The following is an 11898-nucleotide window of genomic DNA, read 5'->3' on the forward strand; positions in this document are numbered from 1 at the left end:
CAAGACTTCTGGTTGATTTATTTCAATTACAGTTGATTAATGGATTGGTTAGATGCCAGGCAGTTCATCAGTTAAAATCGAATCAGTTTAGGGTACAGTCCTAGGTGTGTTTAGATAGGAAAAAAGCCCCACAACTCCCAGAATTCCATGCTGGCTGGAGAATCCTGAGAGTTGTAGGACTTTCTTCTGTCTAAAAACAAATTGGATTGAGGCCTTCGTTGGATCAGCCCTGCGTAGAATGTGGCCTTTTCTAGACAGGCCTAAACTCAACAGATAAACCGGGTTTTCTTACCTAGGTTGGTGTGTCTTGCAGCTCCGGGGTTCCCCCGATTCGGGAGGTTGTGGAGCATGGAGCTGTCGAAGGGAGCTGAAGTCCAGGTCGTGCCCAACTCTGGGCTCATATAGGTTGCCGGGTAGGGGCCAGAATAGGACCCACTAAAGCTCCGGGCATACTGTTCCCGGCTGTTGGCAGAGATGCTGAGGGAGCTACTGTAAGCGGCCGCCTCTCTGGAGGTGGTGGCGGGAATGGGGCTGGTCGTGGCGAAGGAGAACCTGGGGGACACCGATGGGTGAGCAGTGCCTGGGTTGTAAGCGACGCTCTCGGCCCCAGGTTGAGTCCAAATGGAGTGGCTGGAAACCGGGCTGCCTTGCTGGGACGAGCCGCTCCCTTGGAGGTAGGTCAAGTTGGAGATCATGGTGGGGACCCTGGTCGTGGGAATGTAGACAGGAGAAGCGGCGGCCGTCCCGGGCATAAAACCGCTGGCCCCTTCGTACCCCGGCGCACCGTGGTTGGCTGTCATGGCTAAACTTGGGTACATCTCTGTGGGCGCAGGCTGGGCCCTACAGCACGACCCAACCGAGGAAGCAGGTTATATCTCCAGGTCTGAAGAGCCAGACTCTCTGGGGAGAGATAAGGGCGGCTTCCCCCCCAAACGAAACGAAACAAAACGAAACTAAAAGGCAGGAGGGACCACGCAGCTCCCAACTGGGTCCAGCGAGGGCAGCTTCGAGGGTGATCCGGAATGTTCCCTTAGGTCTCTCCCGTGCGGCTCCAGCCAACAGAGCTGAGAGAGGCTGGTCTCGTTTTCTCCTCTTGGGCTCAGCTCACATCTAGGAAGGAGGAAAGAACAGAGTGAGACAGCAGGTAGCGGAGTGGAGAGGGAATGTTGGCAGAGAGGAGAGCTTAGAAAGATCCCCTGGTTAAAGAAGGCTGAGATAAGGTTAGGGAAGGCGGTGGGGGGGGAAGCCGAGAAGGTGAGAGACGGCTCCGGACAAGGGCCCCTGGCTCCGAAGACAAACCTTTGTCCCCACCTACAAGATGCCCCCTTTGTGTTGCTAATGACGCCCAAGGCTGCTGTTTGATCTGAAATCACATCACACCAGACCTGCAGGAGACGTGGTGTCTGTACTGGGGGGAAAGGGGGAGAAAATTCAATTAAAGGACCGGATTGCAGGCGGAAGGGTGGGGGGAGAGTAGGAGGAGGCCACAGGGATGGCTGTGCACTTCTCTGTCACGCCCGTGTCCATGCAAATGACGCAGGCGCACCCTCAAAACAGTTCTTGCCCATACACACACGCGCGCGCGCGCGCACACACACACACACACACACACACGGGTTCGGTGTTCCTGCTTGGAAAATGGAATGAAGGTTGGGGGCGGTTGAGCAAAGGTATAGCAGGGTCACGCACACCTCTTCGTGTATGCACGCAAAGACATGACTGTGCCCATGCATGGATACATGGTTTTACAAGGTGTGGCATGTATCCACAACAGTGTATACCAGCCTTTCTCAACTTGGGCCCTCTGGATGTGTTGGACTACAACTCCACAGCTGGCTGGGGGATTATGGGTGTTGTAGTCCAACACATCCAGAGGGCCCCAGGTTGGGAAAGGCTGGCATATACTTTTGCTCCATGGAAGGCCCACTTAGAAACAGAAATGGGCCTATGCGTAATGCTCGTGTGTGCACGCGAGGTTGATACATGTCATCTCTAAGGGCAAATGCCAGTTCCATCTTCATGACTGAGAGGGTCAGGCGGGCACACCACAGAATTATTCGCGCTCCTGGGCAAACTCTCACACTCGTGCATTATGCACACTCATACGCACACTTGCGCTCAAGTCCTTCTCCCAAAGGCTTAAAATGCAAGAGGAGCCACTGGTTTCAGGCAGGCTCTCCAAAACTTCCTGGAAGACAGGGACCCTAATCTTAGATGTGTGGGGGCTGTCTGTGGTTATGCGGCAGTAAAGGAAAGTGATTCTGTACATGCTCAGAAAGGACTTTCCTCTCCAGACAGCCTGATGGTGGAAGGGAAGAAAAAGTTTCAATAATGCAAAATATGGGATATGATCCCAGTAGAAAAGTTCTGGTGCTGAGCCCACTCCAAAGACCAAGGTTCTTCACCCACCCTGTAACTGTAACAGACAGATGTAATTCTCAATGAGATGGCACATCTGCATCAGGGCTGTACCACTTTGGACTCTGAGTGGGGACTCCAAAAGGATTCCCTGCATATAGAAATCTAGCATGTCAGGAGAAAGGGCAAGTTTTCTTCCTGGCATGCCTGGCGAACTTTCAGTTGAGCAAGCACCCACAGCCTGAAATCATACAATTCAGACACTGGTGTAGCACCATAAACATAACGGGATGCACAGAATCATATAACGCTGTGGGGCAGGCTCATAGTGCAAAGCCCCATAGGACCATGTAGAAAAGGGTGCACACCCTGTAAGGGATGCAGAATGGTGCACGAACACATGCGACACTCGCAAAGTTCATTTGCACCTGCACATAAATAGACGCATATGCTTACAAAATGCATGGCGGTAGGGCGCCCCCCAGATGTTTTAGACTACAATTCCCATAGGCCCTGACCACCAATTGGCTGTGATGGCTGGGGAAGATGGGAGTTGTAGTACAAAACCTGTTCCCTACCCCTTTGCTACAGAATATTATAAATGCGTGCACAAAACAACAGCAGGAAATGCAGAAGGGGCTAGCTAAGAGCATGTTGCAGGAGGTGTCTGTAGCCTAGTTCATCTACATTTGAAAGTGCCATTTACCCTTCCAGGCCTCCAGGTAAAGCATTCTGTGTAACTGGAAAACCTTCATGTCCCTTTCCCAACTGAGGCTGGCCTGATAAAACATGCCCACTTCACCACATGTACATTAGCTGTGTGCACAGAAAACACATGATTCAAAGTAGTCCCCAAAGTAAAAGGACACAAGGGCCATGCAACAGTATTCTCTTGAGCTGCTCCCAGTTGACTGCGGCTGTTATAAGTAAAAGGTGACGGGCAGTGTGTGTGTTCGTGTGTGTGTAAGGACAGGTTATACATTGCAAGCATGGGGGGGCAGGTGAAGGGCATTCCTACGAGCTCAGCACGTAGCAATATGTTACACACACAGACACAGTCTTGCACTCACGACAACAGTATCTCCAAGTGCAGAACTCTGTATTTACACATCGAGGAGTAAATAGCAACCTTTCACTTACATGGAAGAAAGGGAGACCTTGCCCTCTGAGATGGCATTACGGGGTAGTCGAAATCCGGTTCCCTAGCATTTTAAGTCAGTTCTGGTCCTGACTGCATAATCTAATGCTTTCATCTGCACTTCTGCAGAGGTTTATCTTAGGCCCTGTTTTTTGGCCCCTCTAGCACATGGCTGGACAACTTGTCTCCCCCGCCCCCGATAGCCTGCAACTCCCATCAGCCTTAGCTAGCATAACCAATGGCGAGGGATGATGGGAGTTGTGGCAAAAACAACACAGGCTGGCCCACCTTAAAGGAGGGATGGGCAACTTACAGCCCTCCAGATGTTTTGGCCTAAAAACTGCCCACCCCTGCTCTAGCCCCTGAGAGCTGGGTATATGGCTTTAATTTTTTTTTTTTAAATGTTGTTACTTACAGTAAGCTTTTGGGGACAGAATAGATTACGAACTCATTCTTTATTTCAAGAGATGTCTTGGGGCTCAGACTGACCTAGAAGGCACACCTGGTAAGCCCCTACCCTCAAATGTGTGCAGGCAGACTGCGGCCATTCAGTAGTGAGTGGTATTCTGGTCACTCTCAGGACCCCCTTTTCATACTTTCATTTTCCAAGATGGGCCGCCTCTCTTCCAAAAGAGTGCACGGGCAAAAGGGATAAGCATCTGAGCAACATATAACCCTCGGGAACATTCTGTGTGCAAGTGTGGGAACTTTGCCCTCTCTCCCCAACAGGGTCCAGGGTAACCACACAAGAGCTGTTATAACCCCCTGCTTTGTGTCCGGAATCTGTTTCCAGCACCAGGGCTGATTAGTCTTACCCAATATTCAAGGCGACTAAAAAGAAAAGTCTCTGAGCTTGTGCAGAGTGCCATTCCCTGACTGTGGAAGAGCCACGCTTCTCCCCTGCCCCCCACTCCCAGTCCCAAATGTAGGATTAAAGAGCCTGAATTTCCAGGACTGAAAGATGGAGCTCCTGAACCTCCTGAACCAAAGTTTATGCCAAAACATGGCTGCAATCCTACATACGTCTACTCCAAATTAAATCCCATTGTGGTCAAGGAGGGTTACTTCTAGGGAAGCGTGCATAGCAGAGTAGCCTAAATGTATTAGGATGCAATCCTATGCATGTTTAGACAGAGAAAAGTCCCTACAGCTCCCAGCATTCCCCAGCCAGCCTGCTGAGAATGGTAGAACTTTTTCTGTTCAAGCATGCATACGATTGTACCTTTCATCTGTAAACCAGAGACTTCCTCACCACTGACCATGGTGGTTAGAGCTGATGGGAGTAGTAGGCCAAAATATATGGCGGGCCACAAGTTGCCCGCCCACCCTTCCTTTAAGGTGGCCCAAGTGCCCTTGTTTTTGCTGCAATAGAGGAACGCAACTACCCCTCTGGAAATGATGGGAATTAAAAAAGGCTCCAACCAGATGTCCTCCAGAGGTTTTCGACTTCAGCTTCCATCAGCCCCTGCCGGCATGGCCAGTGGTCAGGAATGCTGGCAGTTGTCATCCAAAAGGTCTGGAGCGCACCAGGTTGGGAGAAACAGCTCTGGAGTCTTGCAGAGGGGGAGGGTGGAGAGAAAGGGAAAAGGAAAAGGAAAAGAAAATCCTCCTGAAAGGATTGCCCAGGGAAGAACTGATTGGATCGTCTTGCAAAGGAGCCCTTTGGCTTGGGGGCCTTAAAGCATGCAGGGTTTTGAGATGGAGGAGGCAGTTTGACTCTCTTTGCTACCAAAATAAAGACCTAGGCAAGATTTGCTGCTGGTGACTTCGAATCAATCCGTTTAAGAATCCTTTCTCTTAAAATGAATTAGATCTCATTGGTTTCAAATGGCAAGATGGGATAGTCTACTACACCCCCCTCTCTCCCTCACCCACCAGAATCGGGCCCACTTGAAATGTCCATGAAAAATGGAACTGTAGATCATGATTTGGGGTCTGTAAAACACACACACACACACACACACACACACAAATGAAGGGGGGGTGTTTTTCAAACTGGGGATAGTATTCCATGTTAGTCCTACATAGAGTAGACCCATTGAAATGAATGGGAGTTAAGTTAGTTCACAACCAACTTAAGTCCCATCGATTTAAATGGGTCAGCTCTACATAGGGCTAACACTGGATACCACCCTGGGTCTCACACTCACGCTGCGGTTTGGCAAGGGTGGGAGAACAGAACGTGGTCCGCTTCAGATGCAAGGGTTAATTCCAAGGGTTAATTCGGATTAAGGTTTCTTTCCCCACCCCCACCCCCACCCCTGCCTGCCCCACTCCCTTAGGCGGACCAAATCAAACCAAACCAGCCAGGGAACTCCTCCAAACTGGAGGCTATAGTAGGAACAGAAACTGGGAGGAGGAAAGGATCAAAATGTGAAATTAACAAGCATCTGTCTGTAGGAAACCCCGGCAGAATGTTGTTAGTTTTTTACGTTCGACTAGTCCAGATTTATTTCCACATATAATGAGAATTAGAAGTCACCTACAAGTGTTTTCTTAAAAACAAAACAACAAATCCTTACATTCCGATATCAACATACCATTATTATTATTATCATCATTATCATCAGATTGATTAAAGTACTTCATAACAGTTCTCTGGGCAAATGTTTGTAGAAATAAATGCTTCTTTATACAAAAAGTCAGAATATTTGATAGTAAGCAAATTTAAAGTGACAACATATGAATTAATATAAAATAGGAATCGTATTTATAACAAGAGGTGGGCGACAATTAAAAACCTACAATTTTATTTATAATCTTCAGGATTTACAGCCGTGAAAAACATACAATTCTACAAAATAGCCATCGCTCTTTACTTCTGAAGGTCAGTGTGAAATATGGACATGATCCAACTAACCCTGAATACTTTTAAAGTCTGAATACAGTAGAACTTACTCCCTGGTAAACATGCAGAACCATTTGGTGTTACAATATCTCTCCTGTTGAAATCCGTGAGATTTAAAAGTACTGGCTGGCTAGTTAAATTCAATTAACTCTGTGTGTGTGTGTATGTGTGTGTGTGTGTGTGTATATATATATATATATATATAGGTCCTGATTCTACTAATGTTATTATTTTCTTACTACAAGTAAATAGTTGGGAGAAAAAAGGTTAACTCGTTTTGTTTTTAAATAAAACTTTTCAAAATGTATAAAAACCAATTATTGCAAACATACAAGAATTATTCCAAAAGGGTTAGTTGTCCCTTTTAAGAACATACTTAAAAAAAAATCATATGGAGAGGCATTATTACTGTATTTTCCAAGTAGATTTGAAGAGGGGATTGGAGGGGGAGAAATTGAACAGGGTTTATTTTTTCCATTTTATTTGGAACTATTGGGAGGCCGAAAGAAAATGTGATTATACCATATATAATTTATTAAAACAGATCCCCGGAGTGGTTCCCCCCACACACACACACACACACACCTTGAGTTTTTAACAACTGGGTTTAAAGTCTTCCATATCCGTATCCTTGTTTTAAAAGCGATGACAAGACAGGAAAGGATTAAGAAATAATAATATGAATTTAAAAGACCGAGTTAATTTGGTCCGCGTAGGGGAGAAAATAAGGAAATGGGAGAATCTTACATTTTAATTTCTAAATGTTTCTGATTTGTTCCCAACCCCGTTTGGGAAGGAGAAGAAATTCCACTTTGGGGGGATATCAGGCCTTCGAATCTCGACCGGCAATGCAGGAATTAGAAAGAACTCGAAAAGGCCCTAACGCTGCAAAACCTAAGCGCGCTTACTACGGGGTAAGGTCCATTAGATACAACGGAACTGAGTGAACGTCCAATAGGATTGCAATGTAAGAGATTTTTAAAACCAACAACAAACCGAAGATAAAAAAGCAGATTAAAAGGCAGAAGAGACCTGGTTCAAAACAGCACACAAATCTGATTTGATTCGTGGGGTAGACAGATTTATTATTATCATTATTTCGATCCAGCCAAAGTTAACTACTGTTATACTTCAATGACTTCCAAGGTGGATACATCTAGTTGACATCAGTGGGACTAAGTCCTTAATCCGATGCATGTTTAGAAGTTCTACAATTTTTGTAGGACTTCTTTTCCCCCTGTCTAAACTTGGATAGGATTGCGCCCTAAAAATCGTAAATTCTACTTCAACTACTACAATTTAAAAACAAAACAAAAACTATTGACACAGAATGAGCTCTGAAAAATGGGATTCACGCCAACACGTCTGCCGAAACTAGGAGAAGGTAATATTTACTGGGACTGTAACTGAGGATTTTGATTAAAGGCACAATCTTTTTCGTGTTTAGAAAGAAAAAGTCCTACAACTCCCAGCATTCCCCAGCCACCCATGCTGGCTGGGGAATGTTGGGCGTTGTAGGACCTTTTTTCAGTCTAAAGATGGATAGGATTGCGCCCAAAGAAATTGTTTTCACGTTTGGAAAAGGGTTGCCCTTACAAGCCAACCCCAAATACTTCTTTCTCTGTATTTCCAGTCCATAATCTCTTCTCCTGCTCTAAAAGTAAAGGAGCAGAGAAGGGTCTTGGGTGTGGAGAAGGCAGCAAGGAAAGAGAGAGGGAGAGAGGGACGAATGACATTCTTTAAAAATAAATAAAAGGAAGAAATCGGGAGCCCACGAAGGAAGAGGTAGTTGGGGAAAAATCCATCTTAGAAATAGAACAGGTAAATCAAGCTGGAAGGGGGGGGATGAAAGAGAGAGAAGAGACAGGAAAAGTTCAGCTGTGGGATAAATATAGGAACGAGATGAACAAATTCGCAGGGCGATTCGGTGCAGGTTTACTCCGGAGTAAAGTCGCAATACGTTCAGAGAGCCTTACTCACCGGTCACCTTGGTTTGGCTGCAGTAGACTAACCCGGGTCCCCTTTGGAAAGACGGAAAGACGGAGAAGCGGAGACAGGAGGAAGAAGAGAAGGAGAATGAAGAGAAGAAAAAGGAGAAGAAAGTGGTGGAAGGAAACACGGAGAGAAAGGCGCCGTCTAGTCGGGGGAGGAACAGGAGAAAACGGCCTGGACGGGCGCCAGCCCGGAGAGAGCAAAACCGACCTGGTGTCCCTTGCCCCGCCGCTCGCCAGCGGACGCCGGTTCCGCTCCGGATCTCGCGCGTTAGCGCGAAGGCGAGCGCAGCAGCCGGCCGGTGCCCGCGCGCTTGGTTGGCGGCAGCCCCGCGGGAAGGAGCGCCCCGGGCCGCCCGCCTCCGCAGCGCAGGCAGGCCAGCTGGGCCCGAGCGCAGAGGGCCGCCCGCTCCGCCGCCGCCACCCGCGCTGCTGCCCCGGACGCCCTTGGAGGAGGCAGAGGCGGTGCGCGCCGCCGGAGCCTTTGCGCCCTTGGCCACGACTTCTGCGCGTCTGGGGAGGGCGGGAGGGGGATGCTGCCTTCGCCCGCCCCTCGCCCTTTCTACCCTCCCCTCTCCGTCCTTCCCCCTCCCCATTCCCCCCCCCACTCTTCCTTTCTGGTCTCCTGCTTGGTGACTGGTCTCCCCACACCACGTGGCGGGAGACGAATACCAACGTGGGGGGGAGCACATCTGTTGCACCATCAGCCGGCGCCAAGCTTCATTCCTTCGGCGGGGGGGGGGGGGTGGTATATAGCCTGCATATATATGTATATTATATAGCCTGCTCCTGGCTGACCGCTATGTATGCATCTACACGCATACACACATGCCTAGCAGCCAACCTGGGGCAAAAAAAGTCCAGGAGAGAAGGATGGTTCTTACTTCCTACCCAAAAGTTGCAAGGAATATGGTGATGGGAGGGGGGGGGCAGAAAGAGGAGGCAGCAGGCCTTCATCATAGGTGAATCCTCCTTCCCCAACCTGGTGTCCTCCAGATGTGTCCAGTTGCAGTTCCCATCATCTCATCAGGATGGAAGTTGAAGTCCGAGACATCTGGAGGCAACCAGGTTGGCGAAGGATGCATGCCTGGCCGGTTTTTCCACATATCACTCCCTCTAAGGCAGCACACGCCCGTCGTCCTCCCGTCTTCTATTACGTATTTTATTTAAAAGTTTAATTAATGATGATGGAGCCAACAAACATATGTCCCTGGGGAGGGAATTCCAAAGCTACATGTATGTATGTATGTATGTATTTACAGTGTTTGTATACCGCTTCATACCTAGAACAGATTTCAGAGCAGCGAACACAAGAGATAAAACAGTAAAATGATAAAAAGATTAAGACACTAGATTAAAATTATGCTGTTTTAAAAACAGAATATCAATAGAAACTGTGACTGGTCAATTGAGGAATGCCTCCTTGAACAATGCTGTTTTCAGGAGGTGCTGGAAACAGCACAGCGTTGGTCCCTGCCTGACCTCCAGGGCCAGGGAGTTCCAAAGAAGGGGGGCCACCACCCTGAAGGCTCTTCTCCTGGTGGACTCCAGTCGGGCCATAGGTCCATGTGGAACAACCAGGAACAAGCCCTCCGATGACCTCAGTGACCAGTCAAGTGGGTAAGGGTAATTTCCAGAGGTACATAATTGTAATAAAAAGGCGCATAGTTAAATTATGGAATTTATTTCCACAACATGTAGTGATGTCACTACTTTGGATGGCTTTAAAAGGGGATTGGACACATTGATGGACCATAAGGCTCTCAGTGACTACTAGCCCTGATGGCTATGTGCTCCCTCCAGTATCAGAAGCAGTATGCCTCTGTACACCAGTTGCTGAGGAACATGGGCAGGAGAGTGCTGCTGCACTCATGTCCTGCATGTGGGTTTCCTGTGGGCAGCTGGTTGGCCACTGTGTGAACAGAACTAGATGGGCCCTTGGTCTGATCCAGCATGGATCTTCTGTTCTTAAAGGTGTGGGGCCACCACTGAGAAAGCCCTATCACAAGTGTCCACTAGCTTCATGACTCTTGTTGATGGGTCAGAGAGCAGAATCATAGAATCATAGAATAGTAGGGTTGGAAGGGGCCTACAAGGCCATCAAGTCCAACCCCCTGCTCAATGCAGGGCCTCTAATGCTGTTCATAATGCTTGGGCAGACTTATAGAGATGTAGGCAGTCCTTCAGATAATGCAGTCCCATACAGGTTAGAGCTTTCAAAGCCAAAGGAGCACCCTAAATTAGACCCGAAACAGGCATTCAGTGTAAATGATACGGAAGCAGAGTAGTATGATCCGAACACCTAGCTCCCACAACCGCTCTAGCTGCCTCACTCTGTACCAGTTTCCAAACCATCTTCAAGGGCAGCCCCACACAGAGCACATTACAGTAATCTCACCTGAATGTAACTGAAGTATGTGTCACAGGGGCTAGGTCAGCCTTCTCTACACAGGGCCACTGCTGCTGAACCAGGCTGGCAAAAAACACTCCTGGCAGCCAATGCCAACCGTGCCCCAATAGACAGTGCTGTACCCAGGAGCGCTCCCAGTCTGAGTACTTGGCCCTTCAGGGGGAGTGTGGCCCCTGTCATAGCTGAGCGACGAATTTGAATTCGGCTCTCCCCAGTCCCCACATGGCAGAGTAGGGATTTCAACCCATCTGGTTTTCATCAGTCCTAGTCTGACGCTCCAACCATGACACTATGCTGCCACGCACCCTGTGTGTCATCCTGGTAGTCTGTGATCCTCTTCTGCAGAATGCGGCTTGGCTCATCCGGAACAATTTCATCTGTGTGCATTTCCCTGCGGGTGTCCCTTGTTTCTGCTTTTGGAACTGGCTGGTGCAACTGAGGCGGAGCCCAAGGACTTCAGACTAATTGGGAAAATTCTATTTTGGCGGGGCGGAGATGCAATTCCGTCTCCAACCTGGTGCCCTCCATTAGTTTTGGATTACAACTCCCAGCAGCCCCAGACAGCGTGGCCAATGGTCAAGGACTTGTCGTGCAAAGCATCTGGAGGCCCTAGGTTGAGGCCACGTGCTGTGCAAGCACAAAGAACAAAAGCCGCTCTGCTTCACTCCATTCACTTGGGCAGAAGAAGGGAAAGTGGCTGGAATTAGGAAAGCCCTTGAAGAGAAATCGCCCTCGCTGCCACAAAGAAAGAGATGCAAGGCAGCAGTGTGGTGGGGGTGGGGGTGGCGGGGGGCAATGAGATAATTAATCTTCATCTAGCAGATCACAATGACCCCAATTGGCCCAGCTGAGTATACTTCCTCAACCTGGTCCCCTGTAAATATGTTGAATGAAAACTCCCATCATCCCCCAGCCAGCATCAGAGTACCACCACCACCATCATCCTCATCGTCACACCATAAGGAACACAGTCTTTCTTTCCATGCAATAATTTTCTCCCTCTAGCTTTGCATGACCGTCACTGATGACACTCAGGGCTGACCTCCCTTCTCACATCCCCTCATTGGTGAAGAATAGCAGACCCAACCAGTCTCTTGGTGCACTATCGATCTCTTTAACTGATTCTAGGCCTGTGGTCTCCATCATTTTCAGT

At 48.5% G+C, this 11898-nt stretch overlaps 1 protein-coding gene across 2 annotated transcripts in view; it reads right to left on the bottom strand.

Annotated features, from left to right (window-relative positions):
• The window catches only part of GATA4 (GATA binding protein 4), a 49372-nt gene extending 40528 nt beyond the window's left edge, over window positions 1–8844 (bottom strand). For both annotated transcript variants that reach the window (XM_084829370.1, XM_084829369.1), the window contains exons 1-2: window positions 8547–8844; window positions 293–1110 (exon numbers count right to left, since the gene is read on the bottom strand). In XM_084829370.1, the coding sequence (XP_084685496.1) occupies window positions 293–818 (526 nt within the window). In that variant the 5' untranslated portion in view covers window positions 819–1110; window positions 8547–8844. The remainder of the gene's footprint in view (window positions 1–292; window positions 1111–8546) is intronic.
• Between the last annotated feature and the right edge of the window lie 3054 nt (window positions 8845–11898).

This window comes from Heloderma suspectum, chromosome 1 (genome assembly GCF_057233095.1).
Source record: "Heloderma suspectum isolate Gila_16-S chromosome 1, 16-S_ref, whole genome shotgun sequence".
NCBI lineage: Eukaryota > Metazoa > Chordata > Lepidosauria > Squamata > Helodermatidae > Heloderma > Heloderma suspectum.